This window comes from Heterocephalus glaber, unplaced genomic scaffold, assembly GCF_053883595.1.
Source record: "Heterocephalus glaber isolate CG9 unplaced genomic scaffold, H.glaber_assembly_v1.0 deba00001569, whole genome shotgun sequence".
Lineage (NCBI taxonomy): Eukaryota > Metazoa > Chordata > Mammalia > Rodentia > Bathyergidae > Heterocephalus > Heterocephalus glaber.
In genome coordinates, this window is record NW_028258354.1 from 8390328 (window position 1) to 8416864 (window position 26537).

A 26537-nucleotide genomic window follows, 5' to 3' on the forward strand; every position below is an offset into this window, starting at 1 on the left:
TTCCAAAATAGTAAGACATTTCCTATGCTATTTTCTTTTTCTTTTTTTTTTTTTGAAGGGGGAAAGGTTTATTGAGCTCACGGTTTGTAGAGGTTTCAGTCCATAATCAGCTGGCTCCAAGACGGGGATGGCAGAGGGGCGTCACAGAGGAGAAACAACATGGCGCTCACAAGCAGCAAAGCAGCAAAGAAACTTAACGTCTTCCTGCTCCTTTTATCTTATCCAGACTACTGCAATTAGGGCAGTGCTAAGCCAATCAGTGGACTGGTTTAGTAAAGCCACTTATGACCAGATGAGGCTTTTGGGGGACATCTAGACCCAAACTATAGCAAGCAGTTAACCAAGACTCGTTCAAAATCATCAACACTTGCTTCGTTAATAATGCCCTTGGCACAGGGACACGGGCTCCAACCTCTGAGAAAAATGGCTTTATCTACCTGGCCAGTGTTCTGTAAGAAGCAATGAGATGAGTCAGAGCCAGCTTGATACTGGCGGGCTGCCTTCCTTCAGCAACACCTCAATTAATGGTTCATCGCCCCAAGGTGGTTCAAGGAAAGTTCTGAAGTTTTCAGAAGCTATTGATCTGCAATCAGTAAATTCTCAATTTTAAAGGAAATGAAATCCCTTTTCAACTCATATCTGGGCTCTTCTACTTTACATACATACCAATGAAGCACTTAATTTTGAAGATTTTGTTTTATGCAAGGATGCTATCACTTAAGTTTTGAAGGAAAGTGTAGGTGTACTGTCATTATTAATAACCCTCAACTGGCCTGTTAGTTTTTTTAAACTGTACCAATATCCTATTCAATTTATATTTAATCTCTAAAGAGGGCTAACATTATGGATAAAATTTGCTATGTTATCATAAGGCCAGGCTAGTGGAGCTCTCTTCCTAACTATGTCTTTCTTAATTTATTTTTATTTATTTATTTATTTAATTTTGTATTAAATTCTTTTATTGGTACATTGTAGGTATACAACACAATTACATTTCTCATTGGGAATTATACCTTTACATAATGCATCTTGGTTCTTATTTTTTCCCCATTCCTAGCCCTCCCTTCACGCCCTCCACCCTTCCCTATTTACAAAGACTTTATTTCCATTTTTTCCATTTCTCAGCATTTTAACTTTCCCTTCTTTCGCTTCCCCTGCCCCTCCCACTACCCCTACCCCTTTGGACCTTTTCTTCCTATTTTACATTATCGATTATTCATTCTAATCATTGGTACATTTTAGGTATACAATATAATGACATTCATCATTGGAAATTTGCACCTTTACATAGTCTCTCTTGGTGCTTATTTTTCACCCTTGCCCAGCCCTCCCTTCAACCCCTCCAGTCCTCCCTTCAACCCCTCCAGTCCTCCCTAGTTACAAAGATTTGGTTCCTATTTTTCCATTTTCTCATATTAATCCCATTCCCTTCTATCCTTTCCCCAGCCCTCCCACTTCCTTCCCCTTTGCCCCTTTTCTCCCTATTTCACATTGTCTATTATATATTTAGTCCTAATTTGCACTTTCAGTTTCTCAAACCAGAGAAATTATTCGGTATTTACACGTGTGTGTCCTATTTATTTCACTTAAGAGTATCGCCTCAATGTACATCCACTTAGCTATAAATGTCTCTAATTTCTCATTTTTTATGGCTGAGTAGTACTCCATTTTATAAAAAAAAACACATTTTCTTTATCCAGTCTCCAGTTGATGGGCATTTGGGTTGTTTCCAAGTTTAAGCTATTACAAACTGTGCTGCTGTGAACATGGGTGCACATATATCACTGTGGTATGACTCTTTTAATTCTTTGGAGAAGAGACCCAGCAGGGGAATAGTGGGGTCAAATGGGACTTCCAGTCCTAGTTCTTTGAGGTATCTCCATACTGATTTCCACAGTGGTTGCACCAGTCTACACTCCCACCAGCAGTGGAGCAGGGTTCCTCTTTCCCCACAGCCCCACCAGCATTTGTTATTGGTTGATTTCATGATAGCAGCCATTCTTTCTGGAGTGAAGTGGAATCTAAGCGCTGTTTTCATTTGCATCTCTTGAATGATCAGTGATGTTGAACATTTTTTTATGTATTTATTTGATATTTCTACTTCTTTGTCTGAGAAATATCTGTTCATTTCAGATGCCCATTTTTGGATTGGGTCTTTAAATTTGGGAGGTCTGATCTTTTTAAATTCTTTATAGATTCGAGATAGTAGACCTTTGTCTGAGGAAGAGCAGGTGAAGATTTTTTCCCACATTGTGGGTTGTCTCTTCACACTGCTGGTGGTTTCTCTTGCTGTGCAGAAGACTTTTAATAAGAAGAGATCCCATTTGTTGATTGTTTGTGCTAGTTCACGGGCAACTGGGGTTTTGTTCATAAAATCTTTTCCTACACCGATGTCTTCAAGGGTTCTACCTAACCTCTGTTCCAACTGGTTCAGAGTTTCTATTTTAATATTTAGATCTTTAATCCATTTTGATTTTAGTTTAGTGCATGTTGAGAGATATAGGTCTAGTTTTAATCTTTGGCAAGTTGAAACCCAATTTTTCTAGCACCATTTATTAAAGAGGCTATCTTTCCTCCAGTGAGGGTGTTTGGCTCCTTTGTCGAAGATGAGATGGCTGAGTGTGTCTGGCATTGTTTCTGCATCTTCTAATCTGTTCCATTGGTCCGCTAATCTGTTCAATTGGTCCGCAAGTCTGTTTCTTTGCCAGTACCATGCCGTTTTTATCACAGTAGCTTTGTAGTATAGTTGCAAGTTGGGGATTGTGATACCCCCTGCCATTTCTCTGTTACCTAGAATTGCTTTTGCTATTCTGGGTCTCTTCTTGCTCCAAATGAATTTTTGGATTTTTTTCTCGAGGTCTATGAAGTATGCTGCTGGGATCTCAATTGGAATTGCATTAAATCTATACAGCAGTTTGGAAGTATGGCCATTTTCACTATATTAATCCTTCCTACCCAGGAGCAGGGGATGTCTGTCCATTTTCTGATAGCATCTTCAATCTCTCTTTTCAGAGTGCCATAGTTTTCAGAGAAGAGGTCTTTGATTTCTTTCGTTAGGATGATTCCTAGGTATTTCAGTTTTTTGGATGCTATTGTGAAAGGAATTATTTGCCCTATTTCTCTCTCAGTGAGTCTGTCATTGGTGTAGAGGAAAGCTATTGATTTTTGTGTGTTGACCTTGTAACCAGCTACTTGACTGAATTTGATTATTAAGTCTAGAAGACTTTTGGTGGAGTTCTTGGGGTCTTCTATATACAGTATCATGTCATCTGCAAATAATGACAATTTGACTTCTTCATTTCCTATCTTTATTCCTTTTATTTCTTTCTCTTGTCTAATTGCGGTGGCTAATGTTTCCAGAACTATATTGAACAAGAGTGGTGATAGTGGACATCCTTGTCTTGTTCCTGATTTTAGTGTGAAGGATTTCAGTTTTTGACCATTTAGTATGATACTGGCTGTTGGTTTTTCATAGATGGCCTCTATCAGTTTGAGGTAGAGACCATCTATTCCAAATTTTTGTGGGGTTTTTATCATAAATGCATGTTGGATTTTGTCAAATGCTTTTTCTGCATCTATGGAGATAATCATATGGTTTTTGTCCTTGGCTCTATTGATATAGTGTATTACATTGATTGATTTGCGTATATTGAACCATCCCTGCATCCCTGGGATGAATCCCACTTGATCAGGGTGTATGATCTTCTTGATGATCTTCTGCATTCTGCTTGCCATTATCTTATTAAGGATTTTTCCATCTATGTTCATTAGTGAGATTGGCCTATAGGTTTCTTTTTCAGTTGGGTCTTTCTCTGATTTGGGGATCAAGGTGATGCTTGCTTCCAGGAATGAATTTGGGAGTATTGCTTCCCTTTCATTTTCATTGAAGAGTTTAAACAGTAGTGGCAGCAATTCCTCTCTAAATGTCTTGTAAAATTCAGCAGTGAAGCCATCAGGGCCTGGGCTTTTCTTAGTTGATAAGTTTTTAATTACATTTTCAATTTCATTGGTTGATATTGGGTTGTTCAGAATTTTTAGGTCTTCTTCATTCAACTTTGGTAATTCATATGTATCTAGGAATCTGTCCATTTCTTCTGTGTTGTCCATCTTATTGGCGTATAGGTTCTGGAAGTAGGTATTGATGATCCTCTGGATTTCTGCTGGGTCTGTTGTAATTTCACCCTTTTCATTCCTAATTGCATGGATTTGGGCCTTTTCTTTCCTTCTTCTGACAAGGTTGGCTAAAGGTTTGTCAATTTTGTTGATTCTTTCAAAGAACCAACTCTTGGTTTCATTGATTTTTTGAATCGTTCTCTTAGTCTCCATTGCACTGATTTCTCCTCTGATCTTTATAATTTCCTCCCTTGTATGGGCTTTGGGGTTGTCCTGCTCTTCTTTTTCTAGAAGCTTGAGGTTCAGCATCAGGTTGTTTAATTGGGCTCGTTCTGTTTTCCTAATATGCGTATTCACTGCTATGAATTTCCCTTGTAAGACTGCTTTCATTGTGTCCCATAGATTCCGATATGTTGTATTGTCATTGTCATTTAATTGAAGGAACTGATTTCTTCTTTAATTTCCTCTGTGACCCATTGGTTATTCAGAAGTATGGTGTTCAATTTCCATGTGTTTATGAAATTTTTTGAGTTTCTTTTGCTATGGATCTCCAATTTCATTGCACTATGGTCTGATAATATACAGGAGATAACTTCAATTCCTTTGCACTTACTTAAACATGTTCTATGTGTGAGTATGTGGTCTATTTTGGAGAATGACCCATGTGCAGCTGAGAAGAATGTGTATACTGATTTTGTGGGGTGGAAGACTCTGTACACATCTGTTAAGTTCATTTGTTCAAGAGTTCGATTGAGTTCTTGTATTTCATTACTTATTTTTAGTCTAGTTGATCTATCTATTTGTGACAGTGGGGTGTTGAGGTCCCCCACTACAACTGTATTAGTGCATATATGACTGTTCATGTCCATTAGTATTTGTTTTAGTTGGGTGCACTAGTGTTTGGTGCATAGATATTTATGATTGTAATCTCTTCCTCTTGGATTGTTCCCTTTACAAGGATGTAGTGTCCTTCTTCGTCTCTCTTCATCAGTGCTGCTTTGAAATCTACTTGATCTGCCAAGAGGATAGCTACTCCTGCTTTTTTTCGGGTTCCTGTCGCATGCAGTATTATTTTCCACCCTTTAACTTTCAGTGTATGAGTTTCCTTTTGAATTAAGTGTGTTTCTTGTATGCAGCATATTGTTGGATTTTGCTTCTTGACCCATTCTGCCAGTCTATTTCTTTTGATTGGTGAATTGAGACCATTATTGTTGATGGTTATAACTGAAACGTATTGACTTGTCATTGTCATGACTTTTTCTTTTTGTTGGGGGTTCTCCCCCTTTACATTTAATTTCTTGTCATGCCAGATGGGTTCATTCTGCTTTGCTTCCTGGGGTTGTGATCCTCAACGTCTGTTCCTAGGCTATTGTGTAAAATTCTTTGGAGTGCTGGTTTGGTATTCACAAAGTTCCTAAGGTGCTCTTTGTCATGAAAGTATCTTATTTCTCCATCCATTTTGAAAGATAGTTTTGCAGGGTACATCAATCTGGGTTGGAGGCTGTTTTCTTTTAGGGTTTGGAATATGTCACTCCAAGCTCTTCTTGCCTTGATGGTTTGTGTTGAGAAGTCTGCTGTGATTCTGATGGGCTTTCCTTTGTATGTGATTTGTTTCTTTTCTTTGACTGCTTGTAGAACTTTGTTCTTCTGTTGTGTTTCTGGAATCTTAACAATTATATGCCCATGTGTAGATTTTTTTTGATCAAGGCTATTTGGAGTCCTATATGCCTCAGTTGTCTGTAGGTCAAGCTCTTTTCCCCTGCTTGGGAAGTTTTCTGCCATTATTTCTGTGAAGAGATTTTTTATGTCATCTGCACTCTCTCCTGTTTCTTCATTGAGCCCAATCAGTCTTATGTTATTCTTCTTTGCATCATCTAGCAGCTGCTGGATTGATTTCTCATGTTCCCTTATAATTTTGAAGCAATTTTTCTTTTCCTGGTCACTAATTGCAATCTTAGTTTCTATATCTGAAATTCTGTCCTCACATTGGCTCATTCTGCTGTGTAGTCTTTCAATGGAGGTTTTCATGTCCTGGAAATCTATTTGCATCTGTTTTATGGATTCCATTTGTTTCTTATGTTGGGATTCCATCATGTTCTTCAGCTCCTCTCTAGATTTATTAATCATGTCTTGCACTAGGGGCACAATTTCTCCTGTTATCTGAGAAATTATTTCTGATTTCATTTTTTCCAGATCCCCTTTTGTTGCCAGTTCAGTGGGTCCAGATGGTTGAGTATCAGAGTGTTCCATCTCGTTTCCTTTTGGGGTTGCTGTAGGTGATCTGGAAGTGTGGTTTTGAGACTTATTTACGTGTTTTCTCATTTCGACTGGGGTGGGGGGCTGTTAGCACCTGCACTGATTACCTCTTCTGAGCTGGGTGAGGTGGGACAGGGGCCGGGAGCAGCAGTAGGGATGGTGACCCAAAAGCCCTTTCCTGTGGGCTGGGAGAAGCAGGAGGGATGGTGGCCAGGAAGCCCCTTCCTCTGGACCAGGAGCAGTGGGATGGTGGTTCAGAAGCCCCTCCCTCTGGTCCGGGAGTGGTGAAAGGGATGGTGGCCTGGAAGCCCCTTCCTCTGGGCCAGGAGCAGCGGGACAGAAGGTGGCCCAAAAGCCCTTTCCTCTGGTCTGGGAGCAGCAGGAGGGATGGTGACCAGGAAGTCCCTTCCTCTGGACCAGGAGCAGTGGGACGACAGCTCAGAAGCCCCTACCTCTGGGTCGGGAACAGCGGGACTCAGTACCTTGGTCTGGTGGTCTGGTGTCCTCTGCATCTTTGTAGTGTGGAACCAGGTGGCTGCCTGTCTGCAGTGGGGTGATTTGGTGTCTTCCGTGTGACTCAGGACCTCGGCAGGGCATGCACAGACCTTCCTGTGTGCAGCGGCCTATGCTATTTTCCAAAATTTGTATTTATTTTTGCCTTTTACCTTTGTCTTACTTTACCTGGATTTGATTTTGGTTAATTTTATGAGGTAAGGAATTAAAATTTTTTCTACTGTCTTAGTTATTGTACCTTAATCTTAATATCTAATAGAGCAAGACCTGTATCTCCCTACTGAAATGTTACAGGCTTTCATTCATATTTTCTTTCATATGCAATTACAATCAGTTTGTCAAGTTCCATGAGAACTCCACTAGTATTTGGGGTCAATCAGTATCTGTTGAGATAGGGTCTCACTATGTTGCCCAGGCTGGTCTTGAACTTGCTATGTAGCACAGGCTGGCCTGAAACTTGTTATCCTCTTGAATTGTGTGTCACCATGCCCAGCATGAATCTTTATAATGTTCTAATTAAAGAAATATAATATTCATATTACATGTATTATGTGTTAATATTTTGATTGCTCCATCTAATTTATTAACTATTTTGTATTCCTAATATTGTGTTCTGCTACTTTTATCTTCCAGAAAATTTATGTACTTCATTTTTATTGCTTTTAAAATTTTTTTGTATTGTGATAAAACATACATAATATAAAATTTACCATATTATTTTAAATTTATATTTAAACTGCATGTTTCTATGGCATTAAGTACACTCATATTGTGCAACTATCACCTCCACCCATCTCTAGTATTTTCTCACCTTTTCCAATTGAAATTTGTTACCTATGGAACACTAAGCCTCCATTCTACTGTCTTTCTCTATGAACTTGACTACTCTAGGACCTCGTGTAAGTAGAATCATACAATATTTGTCCTTTTGTGACCTTATTTCACTTGTGAGAATTCTGACTCAGCTTTATAATGTGTTAGTTGTTTTAAAGAATCAAATGTTAGCTTTACACTTTGTCTTTATTGTGTATTTATTCACTTGTTTGTCTTTATTTTTTCCTTCCATCCCTTTCCCCAGGTTTACTCAACTGTTTGACTTTGTTTTTTTTTTTTGGCACCGGGTATCGAATTCGAGACCTTGTGCTTGCAAAGCAGGCAGTGGAACCACTGAGTTAAATCCCTGGCCAACTGTTTAACTTCTTATATTAGATCCCATTATTGAATTAATTTTTACTGTTGATTTATAGGTTGTTCAGAAGCTTGGCTTTTATTCTATGTGGGTTTCTCCTTCTCTACTAATTTGTAAATTATACTTTGTATTAATTTATAGTTTACATAGCCATTAAATTTGTTTAAGGTCTAAAGTTAAATATCTTTCACCACTTCTCAAAAATAACCACAGCACATAGCTGATTCCTACCTCTCTTTGCTAATTTGTAAGCTAATTTTGTTCAGTAATTTAGTTCTATCATTTTTAGCCCCACATGTTAGATATTCTTTTTACCATTTTACACAGTCAATGTATGTTTATATATACTCACATATTTACTAATACTTTGCTTAATAATCTTTCTTCTCAGACCTTCTATCTGCAACCATTTGCCTTTCTTATGTGAGCATATCCTTTAGAATTTTCTTCAGAAAAGATTGGATTGTAGTAAAATTTCTCAATTTCTGTTTTGTCTGAAAACTTTCTTTTTTTGGTGGTATTGGGGATTGAACCCAGGGTCTTACATATGCTAGGCAAACACTCTATCACTGAACCACATCCTCAGCTATTAGAAATGTCTTTACTTCACCCTGTTTATTGATAATTTAATTACACATGAAAAACTTCCAGGTTAAGCAGCTATGTTTTTTCTTAGCCAACTGATGATATAATTCCATTGTCTTTTGGCTCCTATTGCTGCTTTTCTTTCTTTTATTTTTATTTATTTTTTTGGTACTGGGGCTCAAACTCGGAACCTTTCGCTTGCGAGGCCAGTGCTGGAACAACTGAGCTAAATCCCTGGCCCTGTTGCTGCCTTTTAAAAAGCTAGCTAGGGCCCAGGGATTTGGCTCAGTGGTTCCGGTGCTGGCCTTGCAAATGGAAGGACCTGAGTTTGATCCCTAGTACCCCCACAAAAACCAAAAAACAAAAAAGCTAGCTGTCAGATTCTAAATGATATTCCTATGTATCTTGTTGTTTTTTCTCTCTGGCTGTTTTTAACATCTTTTTGTGTAAGTAGGGCTTAAAGTTCTTCAGTTTCATTAAGAAATACCTATTTACAATTTTCTTTTTTATTCCTTCTGGCTAAGATTATTTGGGCTTTCTGGATCTTACGTTTAGTATTAATAAAGAATCCAAATTTTTTTCTTTCCATCTTCTATACGATTTCCTTTTGAATTTCTATGGAGAGCATCTTAGATGATCTGCTTAGTCTCTTAGTCTCACTTTACATTATCTCTTCTGTCTTTCTGAGCCATGTCTGCATTATTTATTTGGATTGATTTTCTAGTCCACCAATGTTCTCTTTAACTGTCTCTAATGTGTTTTACCCACTGAATTTTAAATTCCTATTAGAATTCTCATTTTTATATTTTTCATCATTACAAGTTTCATTTCCTTATCTTAAAAATATGGTTGGTCATTTTGTAGTCTCTTATCCTGGCCCATATTTTCAATATTTATTAAAAATTTAGAAAACATGTTAATTTTCTAAATCCAATAAGGAAATATTTACAGATTCAACTGTTGTCTCAGCTACTTCTGTTGGCTCCTATGTATGGTAACTTGTTTATGTTTTAGTTAAAGCTGCCTTTCCCCAGAGGTGATTTCTATTTAATTTTTTTTTGTACCGGGGATCACAAACTCAGGACCTTGAGCTTGCGAGGCAGGCGGCAGAACCACTGAGCTAAATCCCTGGCCCCCTAATTTTGAGAGTCTTCTAGGGTTAAGATCCTTACACTGCCTTTATATTATAAAGGAAAACCTATTTTAGTCATTCTCCTTTCCCCCATATTCTCAAAAGAAACAATCCCCTACTGGATGGAAATCAAAGCTTAGAAGAATTTGTCATTATTCTTGTCAGCAGGACCAAATACTACAGGGTATGAAATAAGAATGTGAGAAAGATATGCTTTTAAATTAACGAACAAATCAAATTATTTACCACTTCTATCTTGGCTCAATTGAAGGACTTTTGTTGGCTAAAATATGTATTCCCTTCTGCTGTGTGACTGATGAACTATCATGCCAGCCTCTACTATAACCCATGAAACTGAATGATTGCTATTTGTCTCAGTCATATCATGCAACACAAGGATCAACCCCACAGTTGTAGAAATGCACAAACCTGTGAGGATCATCTGGATCACAGTTAGGAAGAAACTGAGTGACTGCTTCTGCTACTTCTTCATTTGATAGAACATCCCAAAGTCCATCTGTGGCCAAGATCAGCACATCATCTGCTCCGTGATCATATTTGTAGAGATCATAGACTCTTACCTGAAAAGAACAGGAAAACTATGACTTAAGAAATTGGGAGCACATGGGCCGGGGATTTAGCTCAGTGGTTTCGCCGCCTGCTGCACAAGCGCAAGGACCTGAGTTCGATCCCTGGTATCAAAAAAAAAAAAAAAAAGAAATTGGGAGCACAAAATTTTTTTTGTTCCTAACAAACTGACTCCTGATTCTGGTGGTTTTCAGGTATAAGGTACTTGATTACACAGCCAGCTTTATGATCAAGGGTAGTCCCTTTCAGAAACGTGCTGTACAAACATATGGACCCAATACACAACTGTAAATGAACTGAAGAATTGGGCTTAATAATTGATGAGAAAAAAATTAATTGAAAATGTAATGCTTGCCATATAGGTGGAATGATGACTAGCAAGTGGATATTGTGCTACTCAGAACATCAGGAAGGGCCTTGCTTCCTGGTCTTTGCGTATTTATTCAGAAAACATTTATTAAGGGCCTACCTTGTGCCAGGTGCTATAAATAAAAGATAAATAATAGATTTCCCTGCTTCAGAGGAGTTCTTAGTCTGTAGTGGAGATAAAGCCAATTTAGAATCTTTAGTAAATGCTCCGTAAGTCTAGGACTAAGGAGACATTCTTTATTTAATGCATTCATTTGAAAGTCTTCTTGCCTTACTTGCTCTGAGGCAACAGGGTCAGACTCCTCCCTCGTAAGGATAGGGCTCTGACACTACACTCGGGTTTGATGAGTCCCAATCGAGGTTGGTAGAAAAGAAACATGCTCAGTCAGAATCTCCAAAATGTATCCTTGTCTGGACAAACTAAGTCATTCCTCACTTCTATTTTCTTGAATGACTTGGGCATTTCAGCATCTACCCAAGCTCTTAAAAAAAAAAAAAAAAATAGAGCGGCCCTGGCAAACTAGTAAGAAAAATCAAGCGTAATTTTGGGTTAGGTCACAATTCTATGTTCACCCCACTCTGGTGGGGTTGGTGGGGGTTGGGAGGAGTGGAGTTTGGGATTTCACTGGTATTCTTTCCTAATCAGGCAGAATCAGACCCTGCCTACACTACTTCATGAACTGAGCTCATGTCATGAACAAAAGCAGGTCAATTTAATCAATGTCTTTCAACCCCCATTCCTCCCTGTGATGGCTAACCTTTCAGAGCTTTCTTTCTTTTCTTTTTTGGTACTGGGATCGAACTTGGGCCCTAGCGCTTGCAAGGCAGGCGGTGGAACCACTGAGCTAAATCCCCAGCCCTTTCAGAGCTTTCAGTGATAACACCCCACTATGACACATGAGCCATAGGTTCGCCACCACTGCTCCTATTTTCAGGAAACAAAACTGAGTGAAAGCCACATATTGCTGTGGGGAGAGGAAAGAGGACATAGCATAAACTGTTGCCTGTGTGTCCCATCACAGTCAGATCTAAAGACCCAGAATTCTAAAAGGCCTACTGAGTGTTCAAATCCAGGTGACTGAAAACCAAGTCTTTTGTTTTAGAAAGGTTTGCCCATGCCAGTGATGCTCTGGGTGGGGCTGGTCCTCTATGTTAACAGAGGTAGAAAGCAAAAAATGCCTACCTGTGGAAGCTTAGTAAAGGAGCTCAAAGGAAACAGTTACCAGCTTGCAGGCTTCTGTGGCCTGTAGGCTAGATGGAAACAATTAGCTAAGGGCCCAGCACAGGGTCCACACCCCTGTGAAAAGCACTGGGTGCATACAGTGTCCTGGCTCTTAACATCTTAAAAGACATGCTCACTAAGGGCTAAGCTTACACTCTGCAGAAGGCATGGAGGAAACAAAACAAAACAACAAGAGTATCACCTCAATGTGCATCCATTTAGCTATAAATGTCTCCAATTTCTCATTTTTTATGGCTGAGTAGTACTGCATTTTATTTAAAAAAACATACACACATTTGCTTTATCCCAACTCCAGTTGATGGGCAATTGGGCTGCTTCCAAGTTTTAGCTATTATAAATTGTGCTGCTATGAACATGGGTGCACATATATCGCTGTGGTATGATTCTTTTAACTCTTTGGGGAAGATACCCAGCAGGGGAATAGCTGGGTCAAATAGGACCTCTAGTCCTAGTTCTTTGAGGTATCTCCGTACTGATTTCCACAGTGCTTGCACCAGTCTGCACTTCCATCAGCAGTGGAGCAGTGTTCCACTTTCACCACAGCTCTGCCAGCATGTGTAAATACTGAACAGTTTCTCTAGTGTGAGAAACTGAAAGTGTAAATAAGGACTAAAAGGTCTAAGAGATAATGTGAAATAGGAAGAAAAGGGGCAAAGGGGAAGGAGAAGTGGGAGGGGTAGAGGAAAGGAAAGAAGGGAATGCAATTAATATGAGAAAATGAAAACAAAGTCTTTATAAATAGGGAAGGATGGAGGGGTTGAAGTGAGGGCAGGGGAATGAGGAAAAAAATAAGAACCAAGAGAGATTATGTAAAGGTGCAAATTTCCAATGACGAATGTCATTATATTGTATACCTAAAATGTACCAATAAAATTAAAATTAAAAAAAGCAACAAACCAGGAAGAAGAAACTTAAGTTTTTACCAGATAGAATGTTGTCAAGTGCCAGAACTGTACCCTCAAGTCATCAGTAACGTCTGATTTTTGACCCTCACCTTTGCTTTATTTTCTATAGATTGCAGAGTGGAAAGCAGTGCTTCTCAAAGCAATCAGCGGGAGTCCTGTTAACGTGCAGATTCAAATTCATTTCTGGGGTGAGGCTCAAAGAGTCTGCAGTTCTCCCAGATGACGCCCAAGTTGCATGCAGGTCCATGGACCACACTTTGAGTAGCAAAGAAGATCCCTAATAGGCCAGGTTTATTGAGGAAATCAAGGGCCGTGTGGACTCTGATGCCATATAGACTGTTCCATAGAGCAGGCTATAGAAAGGGCAGCAAATGTCACTCCTGGCTTCCAACTTTATGTCCTGGCTCACGGTGTTATTTCCAGTATGCATCAACTTAGAAGAGACAGTTTAATATTGGGGTACATATCTAAAGCTAATTTCTGTGATAATTTGAGCTCCACTGAATAGAAAATATTTAGTAATGGAAGATGGGGAGATACGGATGTCAGATGGTCCAACCTCATACATGTAGTTAAATGGGAGATTTCATTTGCTTTCTAGCTCTTCTAAGAGGGATGATGTCGGGTCGGAAGATAACATCCATTCAATTTCAAGATCTGCCCTGAGAGCAGGGGGACATATTCTCTTTGAAATGCTTTCTACTGACCCAAGAAATATGACAGGTTGAGTCACTGAAGCAGAAGTTGTCCTGCCCAGTACTGAAATGGAAATCTGGCCAAAAAGAATGATGACCGCGCGAGTTCATACATACAAACATGTTAGAAAATGGTACTCTCCAATTCCATCAACAAATGGAATCCTTCCCTAATTCTATTCACATTTCCACTCACAGTGCACTAATGCAGTTTCATTAGCTAACTGAAAATCCCTTTCAATACCATTCTCCATGTAATTTTTATGTAAATAATAAAAAGCTACTAGCAACCCCATTCCCTGAGGCACTCCTCAATTAACATCCTTTTAAGTTTTTACTGCTACCCTTTGTTTCCTGCCCTTTAGCCAATTTCCAAAGGACTTTGCCAACTTTCCACTTACAGCTCGAGTCTTATACATTAACCTACGATGCAGAACATTTTGTGAAAATGCTTTAAAAAAAAATTGAACTGTTGAGCAAGGCTTCCCACTGCTGGCTTATCTTCCCAGCTTCAAGGGCTTCAAAGGATCCTTTGGGCTCCTGGGGCCTGACCTTGCCTCCCAAAAGCTGCTGCTGGCCTTCCTCAATTGAATCACCCTCACCTCCCCAATGTTCCCTGCTCAGTTCCTGAAATAACTTCTTAAGGTGCCCGAAAGCCTCACAACAAACTAACAGGCTCTGAGGCTCCCCAGGACTCCCATCTGGAAGCCTCTGCAGGCCTTGGGGGGGAGGGGTGCACACAGAAATGCCTTTGTGGGAAGGAGGCTGGAGAATGCGGTCATCACCTCTTGTGGTCCCTCCCTGGTTCTCATCTGCCAAGAAAGGGAGGAAAAGGCCACAAAATCCTGGGAGTCTTGGAGCTTCTTAGAGCAATATACGTACAGATGTTCTTTGATTTATGATGGGGTTGTGTCCCAATAAATCCATCATTACACTGAAAATATCGTAAGTTGAAAATGCATTTAATACTCCTACCCCACTGAACATGATTAGCTTAGCAATACAGTGGAATGTAAAGTATTGGCTGCTTCCCCTTGTGCCCATGTGTTGACTGGCACAGTGGCTCGCTGTTGCTGCTGACCAGAATGTGAGAGAGCATCATATCATATATCCCTAGCCTAGGAAAAGATCAGAATTCAAAATACACTTTCTACCAAATAGGTGTTGCTTTTGTACCATCATAAAATAGGAAAAATGGAAAGCTGAAGCATCCAAGTCAAGGACCGTCTGTAACCTCAACAGCTGAAAGATGGGCTTTTTGGACTCCTCTGCCTTCCTGATTTTAAGAGCCCAGCTATGTGCCAAGCACTGCGGAAATGGTGACCAAAAGTGACAAGTTTGCTCACAAGTTCTACACTAGTAGATGAGAGAAACACAATCACTGTGACAGAAGATGACAGGTACTCTGAAGAAAAGTGAAGCAGAGCAAGGAGTGTGACAGAGAGAGTCATTTTAGATGTATGCACCTCTAGGAAGGCACCATCTGAATAACTGGGGCAATTTCCCATGGGTTCCTTTCTTCTGTCTTCCCCTTTTCCTCTCCTTTGAGTGTCTGTTAATCTGAATTAAGAGCTCATGGATGGTGAAGGTGGGAGGAGGTCTGGAAGGGCTATGTGCAACCTTCTGCTGACAGAGAAAGCCCAGTCCTTCAAGGATTAGTCAATACAATATTTCAATACAATTATTCAATACAATATTACCTATGTGTAAGGCATCTGGGTTTACCTGTCTCTTCCATGTGATTAGTTATTCTGAAATTTTAGAATGTTTAAGAATCAAACAGGTGCTATTTAACCAAATTAAAATTCGAGGTTTTTACTTTCAAAAATTCTGATTGCGCAGATGTGAGCTGGGGCCCACATGTCAGCATAAATAAGGACGCCAGGTAATTCCAATGTGAGTGGTGGTGATATCTCACCTTGGAAAACATTCCCATAGGCAGCAAACTCCTGTAGGGGAATGGTCTGACCTCTATGTTTGTCTGCATAGAACCAAGCCCAGTGCTTGCTTTTCCCTATGGGACATTTCCCCTGTCCAGTAAACAATAAACATCAAAAGAGCTGGTCACAGGGCCAGGGATTTAGCTCAGTAGTTTCGCCACCTGCTGTGCAAGCACAAGAACCAGAGTTTGATCCCCGGTACCAAAAAAAAGAGCTGGTCACCCTGGCCTCCAATTCCAAATCAACCTTTGGAAACCAGAGATCCCATTTTGCATTTCTTTTGTGGGCCTAGAAGTGTCTTTTATAGTGTAAATCACACATTGCACCAATCTCAAGGAAATAAACTTGCTGAGACAACATATAAATGGGGGAAGAAGGAAAAAAATTAAACCGTAAGACCCACCGAAAAGACCCCTACTTTCACGGAGACCAAACAGATTTAGCTTGAATAACTGATACTTCCAAATAGTCACCAAAATGCAATGTGCTGATGTTTAACAGCAGTAGCCACCCACTCACCCCCTCCTCAGGGGAGCTGCCAACAAATAAAAAACCACTGAGTTGGGGAGCAGGAATGAATCTGGTAGCAAACAAGAGCCTTGGGTAATGTGCCCTGAATGAGCCAAGTGCTGACTGTCACAGGGCTCTCAGCTTTCCCGCATTTAGAGATGTCCTTAATGTCATCACTGGCACCTATTTTACACAGGAGCTGTGACAAGCAGCTCTTTAATACAGCACCTCCACTTAGTGCAGAGCTGCAGGCTGCTGTTTCAGCGTTTGTCTGATGTGTGCTCCCATCTTTGTCCTATTACTGATGATATTTCAGTGGCATGTTAAGAGAGCTCATAGGACTATAAGCTGATGCTGGTGTCTTGAAGCTACTTTTTAAAAAGAAACCATCAATTCTTTCATTGGCCAAATCTCTGCTCCTTTGCTGGGATACTCTCACAGCTTTTACATCTTTATCAGCTCAGCAAATTCTCCAAACCTTTTTTTTTCCCCTTTAAGTACTCAATGCAAGATGATGAGCTCCTGCAGCTCAGACCTGGCTTTGTGGAGGTGAAAAAACAAGAAAGACCTTGCTTCAGGCAGGTCTCTGTTTCTGTTCAGTTCTGTGACTTGAGAAATGCCATGAGTTTCTTTAGTCTATTTTTTGAAACTGAGAAAAAGAAAAGAAAAATAAATATTATAGCACCTGTTCTACCTTTCTCACAAATCTGTTCTGAAGACCGCATAAGATCATGTGGAAGGGAACTGTAAATTCTAATGCATTATACACAGTTCCTTATGGCACTGATCTCAGGGCAGTGACACCAGAGTAGGCTAGCTGGTGGAAGGAAAGGAGGAAGAGTGGGCCCAGGGAACCTGGGGGTAAATTCCAAAAGTCTCATTTAAAATAAAGAGTGATTAGGACTCAAAAGAATATACTTGGCAGAAAAGCCAAAGGTGTTTCACAAGTAAAGGTTGCCAATATGTGGTAGGAAATAAAGAGTATGAAGTTTTGTCTCCTCTTCTCCATGTGGCCAACACAAAACTCAACCTTACATAGAACTTTAAACGTGGTGCTGCTGCCAGAAAGAAAAAAACTCCATCATATTTCCTCGCAGTCCTATAAACCAAGTAAACTGTTTCAAGACTGGTGTTCTGGCAGACCACCGACACTGCATCCAAATTCTCCGTAGTGATTCTGTCTATGCCACAGGATGTCACAACACTAACACTGACTCTAGTGGCAGCTTAGGTTTGAGACTCACCTCTGTCTTTTAGTAATCAGGCAAAACAATTATGGTCATTAACAATTTCAAAGCTTAGGAACCACCTTCCAGGAATGGTGAATGAAAAAGAAGTACTGATTCCTCAGATAGAGGGTATCAGGGAGGAAGAGCTGGACATCACATGCCTGCCACGTGGAAGTGACTGTGAGGACCAACCCTGGAGTTGTTGTGTTTGGGCAGCTTTACCTAACTGGGTTTGGTTACAGAGCTGGATTTCTGCTGGCCAGTGGTGAAGGATAAATCTTGACTTCTCAAATCTTTAGGAAATGAAAGGTTAGGACTGAACATGTTTATGGCTTTAACATTTTCTGACTCTTTGATTGCAAGAGGTTAAATTTTGATGTGACTGGCCATGTGACTGCACAGCATTTGGCTCAAGTGAATCAAGTGACATTTAAGTATTACAAATATGTTGGCTGCTCATACTACTCAAAAGTAGCTGGTTGTTTTGGCTGTGAGTATAATTTCATACTTGAAATATACCACAGATATTCTTGAGGTTTTTTTTTTTTATTTTGGAGTCTACAGACAAAATTAATACTTGACTTTGGAGAATGGAAACACTCTAGTAGTTCAAAACATTTCTAAACTGGCTAGAAGATTAGTGGTGAAGACAGCCTGAAGTTGTACCCAATGCCTGTAACTTAAGGCTTCCATTTTCTCCACATGAGACCTGGTACTTTACAACTCCACGAGGCAGGATACAGGAAGGAGCTCACTTACAGGCAGGGCCACTCCTATGACACACTCCTTTCTCAGGGTTTCCAACAGCTTGTTCACTACTAAATCAACCTTCATTGAATGAATCATCCAGTGGGTAGGCTTGAATCTAGTGCAGTAATAATTTGAGGACCAAGTTCATTGTCACTGACATGCCTTTTTGCAGATGGAAGGGTCAGAAGAGAAATCAGCCTGTGAATGTGAGAATCTGGGTGCAGTGTAGATGGGCTGAGCGGCCTCAAGTGCATTCAGGAGGGAGGCAAGACACAAAGGCCTTGCACAAGGCACAAATGACCTGATGTCACTGCTTGCCTACAATAGGTTTGCTTTGTGCCTGTTTTCCCAGCATAATTATTCACTATGTCTCCCTTGACTATCAGAATAAAAAAGTCATGACTGAGGGAGTGGGCACTATGGTCACCTCATGTATAAACAATGACATGGCTACTCCATCACTGGTACTGAAATAATCACACTATGTCATAGAACACTTCATAATGGTGGGTTTTCAGAGACCTGAAATGAGCGAGTAAGCAAGAGAACAACTATGCATGTGTATGTTGCCTTAGAAAAGGAGACATAATCATACTGGCAAAATGTGGGGTACTTGCTGTATGATGGCAAAGTCAGTCTTACTGATTGCAGTTATTCTGGTAGCAAGAAGCCCCGGTTGCAGTACACTTGTGTTTGGGTAGAGAATGGGGTATACTGTACCACTAACCTTCCATCCTGGCACTGAGCTATATGTGTAGTAAGAACGACTCACAGAATCCAGGACTAGAGTAGGGATGTCTCTCAAACACACATTAGGACTGTAAAACTGAAGTTCCTAAAACACAGTAAGTAATGACATAGGACAATGTTTCTTATGGTGGTCTTTGGTCACCTGCTTTAGAAGTGTCTAAAAATGTGGAAATTCTTAGGAATCACCCCACATCTAGTATTCAGGTTTTCAGGAAGTAGATTCCAGGAATTTGCATTTTTGACATTAACTTTTCAAACTATGATTATCTACAATAAATTAATGGAAACATTCTCAGGTTTAAATGAAATATTCAAATGAAATGATTATTTTTCAGGAATGGACCAGAGGTTAACAATCTGTAATGACAGCAGAAATTTGACACAAACTTATAGGTTGGCTTCCATTGTGAGACCACAGATTTTATAGTTACCAAGCAAGTTTGTGTGTGCACATGAAGAAAAAAAATCTCAAAATTTGGTTTTATTCAAGTAGCTGGTTGGCAAATTTCAAATCACTGGCTAAAGTTACCCATATAAATGGGCTACAGATCCATATATTCACACAAGCAATTTTTTACTGCCCAATTCAAGAGTTAAGTGATAGAGACCAACAGGCTAAGTCATGGAGAGTCTCCTCAGTAAAGTCAGAATGTACCAGAATCAGAGAAAGTAGCTTCTGTACAGTTGTAATGTGTGATGTCACCAACACATTCAAGATGGGTGCGGAGGGACATACCCTGTGGACACATAACCTTAACTGAGAACCCTGAAGTATGAGATACTGCAGATGCATGAGACTTTAGTGGTTAACAATAGTCATATACAACTGTTTTGGGCTATCAAAGAAACCTTAGAACTTATTTTTCCTTTATATGGGTGGATCCATTCTTTGTGATACTTGAAGTTTATACAATTTTGCAAGTTCTCTTTAAGAAAAAGATACAAAGTAATTATGAAAACAGATTTGGATATGAAGATGAACGTTTATTAAGAATGAGAAAAGAAATCACAACAAACTACTTGAACCTTAGATTCTAATTCTTTTATCAGAGAAATGTTTTAAAAATGCTTCCTGGTTGCAATCTTTTTTCTCCTCCCATTCTAGAACATTCTACATTTCTAGCACAAAGACAAAGGTCCTGATCTGAGGAAAGGTTCCCAATACTTAAGTTTAATTTGTCTCTTTGTAAATCTGGCTTTACATAGCAAACTAGATTTCCTTCGTTAGCTAAACAGCTAACTCATCAACTTGTACTAGATTGTACTAGAAAGACAGATGATTATTACTTCAATCCTCAAGGTTTCACAGCAGGGAGGGCACTTCTATAGGAAGGCTGTGAAAAACAGTCTCCAAGATGACTAACATCAAGTCCTTCCCTATTTGTACATATATGCTGCTTCTCATGTCAAGAGGCAGCTTCTAATTCTCCTGTCCTCAAATGTGTACTGGCCTCAGTGATTTCCTCCACAACAGAATGTGGCAGCAATGATGTTCTGAGACTTCACAGCTGGGTCTTAAGTAGCCTTGGAGTTTCTGCCTGGGGTCCTGGAACCCCTTTGCTTTTGGAACAGTTTTTTCAGAATCCAAGCTTTGAGAACCTGGAACCATTTGGATAAGTGGTGGTGAACCTATGGCATGGGTGCCACACTGGGCTGTTTACATCACTGAAAGGTCTAAAAGGTTTGCTCTCACTGGGATAGGCCATGTACTGCTGCCTCAGGTAAACTCTCAGCTGACAGCCAACATCAACTGCCAACCATCTAAGTAAACCATCTTGGACCTTCAGCTCAACCCAATCCTCAGATGAATCTAACCCTACCAACATCTGACTGTGACCAAGCCATCCTGGACTTTCAGTTCAGCCCAATCTTCAGATGAATCTAACTCTACCAACATGTGACTGTGACCATCCAAAGATCCTATGAAAAAACCATCCTGCTAGGCCCAGACTATAGGCACAGAACTATAAACTATTGTTTTGTTAAGGCTCTAAATCTTGGAGGCGGTTTGTTTTATGGTCAACAAAGGCACACAGACATTGTAGTGGGATATGACACTTCCATGATTGATAAGGACACTGAACCCTCTAAAGTTTTCTCTTTGGTCCCTATTTGCACATACATTCATTACATCTGCTCCTTTATTCCAGCAGATGAATACTAGGAAAACTTTCCCTCTAGGGTGTTGGGCGATTTATCCACAACTGTCCAGTGGATAAGTTAAATTTAGGACTAGAAGAGAAAAATAAGAAGTCGATTTTAATCTTAAATCCAAACTATGATTTCCATCTAACTTTATAGTAATTGGTTCAGAAAACTCAGAAAGAAAAAGGTTTAAAATCATTTTTCCTCTTCAAATTCCAACAAGTATTTGTTTCCTTTCTTTTAGGCTAGAAAGCAAAGTGTATGTACATGTGTATGTATGTTGAGTACTAAACCCAGGGCCTCATACGTGTTAAGCATGCATACTAGCTCCAACCAACATCTGTTTGGGACTGTGTGAACAATCCCAAGGGAGAACATCCCTGCTACCACAGAGCGATAACCTCAGCCCTGTGTTCTTTTTCTTCTTCTAATTTTATTCTGCTTCACTCTCTAAATAAAATCTACTGTCTTCTTTTGTTGTTGTCTCTTTATAGACAAGGTCTAACTAAGTTGCCCAGGATAGCTTTGTATTTGTGATCCTCCTGCCTCAACCTCTCAAGTAGCTACGGCTATAGGTATGTGCCACCATATCCAGCTACCATCAACTTATGTTACATTAAAACGTAAAAAGTATCAGATATAACTCTTTTCAGTTTTCATAGTCCCTATCTTAATCAAATTCTTCACTATTGTACAGTTTCTGTCCTACAATGGCTTCTCTGCAGCTCCTCATCCCTCCAGGAGCTCTGAATCTCTATTCTGTTACAGGCTAAGATATTTCTTGTTTCCTTGGATTTGGTTTAAGGACTTGTTATGATTTAGATCAAGAATGACCCCTAAACCTCCCATGTGTTCAGAGGACCTTTGGAAGGTGATTGGATCATGGAGGGCTATAGGTGAATGTGAAATCGGGAGGCGGGGCCTGGTCAAAAGAGGTGGGTCACTCAGTACATGATCTGGAAGGGTATATCTCCCTCCCTTCTCTTTGCTCTATACTTCTTGGCCACTATAACATGAGTAACTTTCCTCTGCCCAAGCCTTTCCACCATGGCGTTTTGCCTTGGAGCCAGCTGACTATGGACTGTGATCCCAAATAAACCTCTCTTCCTTTACGTTGTCAGTAATGGGAACTTTTCCCCAGAAATGAGAAAGTAACGAAGAGTTTGGTAACAGAGAAGTGGGGTCATTGCTGTGACTATATGACCATGTGGTTTAGAAGTCTTTAGAACTTGTTCATTGGAGAAATTTGGAAAGTTTTGGAGATGCTGGCTAGAGAAGCCCTAGAATGCTGTAAGTAGAGCTTGATGGGAGATTCTCAATGGGGTACAAAAGACCAGAATGCTGATAAAAATGTAGATGGTAAAGATCAAGATCAGGAGGTATCAGTTGGGAATAAGAAATTCATTGGCAGTTGGACCTGAGATTTTATGTGTTATGCCCTGGCAGAATATTTATCTTCATTTTGCTTATGTCCTGAGACTTTGCAGGAGACTGAGATTAAGGGTAGAGAATTAATTAATGTGGTGGAGAAAATTTCAAGGCATCCCAATGTTCAGCCTATGGCATGGATACTGTCACTGCTTTGAATGAGATTTACACTGAAAAACAGAAGCAAAAAGCCCACTTAAAGAATTTTTTAGTTTCATCAGAAAGGAAGTGCCTACAAAGTTGGAACAAAAAGGAGCTTGGTTACTAAAGAGAGCAGCATTAAAAAGAAGCCAAGTACTTTGCATCAGTATAATAGAAAAGATGCCTTGAGGGCATCTCAGGAATCAGTAAGACCCTACACTTTGCAGGCTCTGGGATACAAAACTGGAAAGCTTTCATTTGAGAATAGAGTCCTTGGGTCCCCAGCTCTAAAAGGGCTCCTTGGGGAATTGGTTTTTCAGGATTTGGTTTACAATGCTCAGTCATTCAGGCATTCTGAAGCCTCTGAAGCCATAATCCAAGGCAACCTGGTTACTGCTTGAGCTATTGGTAGACCTTAGTGTCATCCACATGTTGGTTTTATAGGGATGCAGAATGCAAGAGTTGTAGGGCCATGGAGGCTTCCACCAAGCTCTACTTACAGCATTCTAGGGCTTCACTACTGCTTCCTTCTTTTTCTTGTCCTACTTATTCATCTCTTCTTTAGATTACTGTACACAGTTCTATCTTCCTTTTCCAAACTCCTTTTGTTTCTCAGGAAGCAAGAAACAGGGTTGATGGCTAAGTATTCTTTAGCTAGTTTAACCTTCCAACTGGCCCCAAATACCAATTCCTTCAGGCCATATTTCCCAGTGTTTTACTCAAGCACCACCAGATTCATGATCCCTCTGCAAAGAGCCACTGAAATTGTGTGGTTTTAATGACATAAGAAGGAAAGCTAGGAGCTAATATTTATTATGTCAAGTTTTGTGCTAAATGCTTTATATATGTCATTTAATATTTTTCATTGGCTTCCTTGGTATGAGAACCCTATTGTCCTTTTTACGGAAGAAGCAGCTGAGATTTATGTGAAGCAACTCTTTCAAGGCCACTCAGCTAGTTAAGTTTAGAGACAAAGTTAATACCAAGACTGATTTCTAGTCTGGGTTTTTAACCACTGCATTGGAATGCCTTTCTTAAGGGTATTTTGAGGGGGCTAGGGAATCTTTTAAACAAGTCTTTCCTCTTGTATTGCCCAGAGATAATTACTGCTACTCTTCTAGAAAATGTCAAGATGTTCAGCTATGCATATACATTTTTGAATCAATGTTCATACTCTGTATACACAATCACATTCTATTTCACTTACTACAGTGCAGACATTTCCCCATGTTGTTATAGTCTGATAGTTTTTTTATGAACTGGCCAGACTACTGAAAGCACAAAATACAATAAAACATGCTCTTTCTCAAAATGAGATTTTTGACTTGGAGCCACAAAAAGTAACCAAGAACTAGAAGTCTATAAATGTTAAAATGCAAATATAAGATCTTAAATATTATTCATGTTTTCATGCAATACCAAAAAAAGTAGTCATTCTCTCTTCACATGATGGTGAACTCAGGGAACCCCCAAGTGTGGAGCCTCCTGGAAGTCAGGAAGAACATTTACTGACCATCTCTGACCACGCACCAGACCTCATGCCAGGCAGTGCCTCTGATGCCCTCATTTGTTCTTCGGAATAACTTGTCAATACAGGCCTTTTACCCTCACCTTAAAGAACGGCAAAGGCTGCTGAAATCACTTGTGCAGGCCACAGGTACCACAGGCACTGGGTCTGGATACTGGAGTGTGAAGTCTTTGTTCTTTCAGAGACATTTGTTTCAGATAGAAGAAAAATATTATTTAGATAAAAAAAAATTCCTAAGAATGAGCTAAATGAGTGACCCAGAATTATAAAAAACAGCTGACCAAAATCCTAAAAACCGAGAAGAGGAAAAATGAAGCAGAGAAAAAAATTGAGTTCCTTGTGGTTCTGTCTGGCAAGGGCAAGAAGAAGGTATTGCTGGGTAGGGGAGTTGGGTCTGCACACTGGATCCCAAAAAGAAAAAGGCCTTGTTCTTCCAAGAGCCCAAACTGGGGCTAAAGGCAACAACATGGTCTTGGAGTGGAGGCTGAAACAAGGGTGAAATTAAGAAGCATCCCAGCTCTATAGAGGGCCTGTCATGGGCCCAAAAGGGGTGTGCAGCAGAGAACATCTGGAAGTTTGGGCTACAGGCCTGTGCCAAGCTGCCTGCGTAATATGACACATTGTGTGTGTTGGCCTGGAGCTAGGAGAACTGCTAGGCAAGTGGGGAATGTGGAAGTCCTGGGCTCCTCTGAGTTAACAAATCCTTTCCTCCTCCATTCGAGCTCTTTTAGGATAGTACTAAAAAGATTAACAGTTAGCTTCATAAACAAGAAGACTGCAGCCTGGCTAGAGACATTTTCTTCTGCTAGGCAAGAGGCAAAGCAAGGTGCTGTGGACCAGAGAGTGAAAAGTCTTCTACACGCCCCTCGTAGGCTGCAGCTCACAGGCCTGAGCTCCCTTGGAGGGGCCTCTTGTGGAATCCAGGTCTTGGCCAGAAATCCCTGCCTTCTACCCTGGAAGGTCTGATGGAGGCTCAGCAAACCTGGCGGCTGTTCTTCAGGTTTGGCAAACTCGAGATTTTTCCAGCGCCTTGTGTTCAGCAAAACCAAAAATGTGTTTGGCTAGAAAGCCTTCTCTAATTTTTAAACCCCTGTGCGTTTTTTACATAAATTTGATCCACATGTTTTTGATTTATTTATATTTAACTCATCAAATCAAGTTAGGAGCTACAATGATGAATGGGAACAATGCTAATTTCCAAGAAGATTTTTGAGTCCTTTTTCTTAGAACTAAAATCACATTTCCTCACCCATCCCCCTTAACCGTTAAAGCTACCAGACTGAGCTGGGTTTGAAATTTAGAACCCAAATGTGAAATAAAGATCCATGCTTGGCAAAGACAAAGTGTAGCAGGGGAATGTTCTTAGGAAGTCACAGTCAGAAAGTGAGGGTGGAGGTGAGGATGAAGACAGGGAGGGGTCCATCTTCATTGTATGGTTTAAATAAATGAAGCTGGCTTTCTGGGGTCCCAACAGAAACCTCCTTATTATGTGTACCACAGGGCAAAGCCAATAGCTTGAAGGTTTGGGACTGGTGTGTGTGGGAGGGGAGCCTCCCTGAATCTTTCTTTCTTTGGTTCTTCTCCATATGAGCCAATTCAAGCTGCTCCTCTCTCCCCTTCTAACAGCACCCTGCCCTTCTTTCCTGGCTCTGGCTAAGGCCTCTCCATCTGGAAGCATTTAAAATGTACAACAATTTTAATCTTGCGCAAGAGAATCTTAGGGTATACACTACACATCCATTAAGCTAAATTATAGGTACACAATCTTATTTTGCCCAGCCCTGTCTGGCCTAGCTTTGCACACACACAAGGTCGTTACTGTCTTTCCCAGTTACCCTTTCTATTACGCCATCATTTCCCCCAACTTCAGCCCAAGGCCAGCAGTATTTTTCTAAGAAAATCTGGCCAGTAAGGTCCCATGCCAAAATTGCTCTAAGGTTCATGATGACAAAGGCCCTAGAATCAGCACCTAGTAGGTCCCTAGGTCTGTGACTGCAGAAATATCCCTGAACTCAGTCCTCTCTCCAGCAGTCCTTGATCTAAACAGACAGACCGAGGTAAAATACCAGCCTTCTACTTAATAACTGTATAACGTGGGGAAGATATTTTCTTTCTCTGAGTCCAAATTTTCCAATCTATAAAATGGGTATAACAACTACACTTACCTCACAAAGTTATTGTGAAGACTAAATGAGATACTGTGTAGAAAAACCCCAGAGTGTCAGATGGAAAACAGGGAAATGTTAAAAAGGTCCAAAGCTTCAATTAAACAGGCAGACTTGATTTTAGAGATCTATGACACCACATGGTAACAATAGTTAATAATAATGTATTTTAGATTTTAAAATTGCTAAAAAAGTAGATTTTTAAAGATCCCTTTTCCTGGGATTAACAGTAGCAGAGAGATTAGAAGATCAAAAGTCTTAACTGCTTTAGGTATCATTCTCTTCCCAGCAACACTGAACTTCTCACTCTATATAAAAAAAGTGTATGCATGTATAAATGGGAAAGGGAGGAAAGAAGGAAGT

At 40.1% G+C, this 26537-nt stretch overlaps 1 protein-coding gene across 9 annotated transcripts in view; it reads right to left on the reverse strand.

The window, feature by feature from the left end:
• The window catches only part of Ppm1h (protein phosphatase, Mg2+/Mn2+ dependent 1H), a 334373-nt gene that overhangs the window by 60443 nt on the left and 247393 nt on the right, over nucleotides 1-26537 (reverse strand). For 5 of the 9 annotated variants that reach the window (XR_015443411.1, XM_087192356.1, XM_087192359.1 and 2 more), the window contains exon 9: nucleotides 10218-10369. Coding sequence is in view for 8 of the 9 variants with exons in the window: in XM_087192356.1 (XP_087048482.1) it covers nucleotides 10218-10369 (152 nt within the window). In the remaining variant the exon portion in view is untranslated. Of the gene's footprint in view, nucleotides 1-1134; nucleotides 6395-6851; nucleotides 6998-10217; nucleotides 10370-26537 lie in introns of those variants that run through there. The other 4 variants (XM_087192360.1, XM_087192354.1, XM_087192357.1 and 1 more) reach the window with 1 other exon arrangement.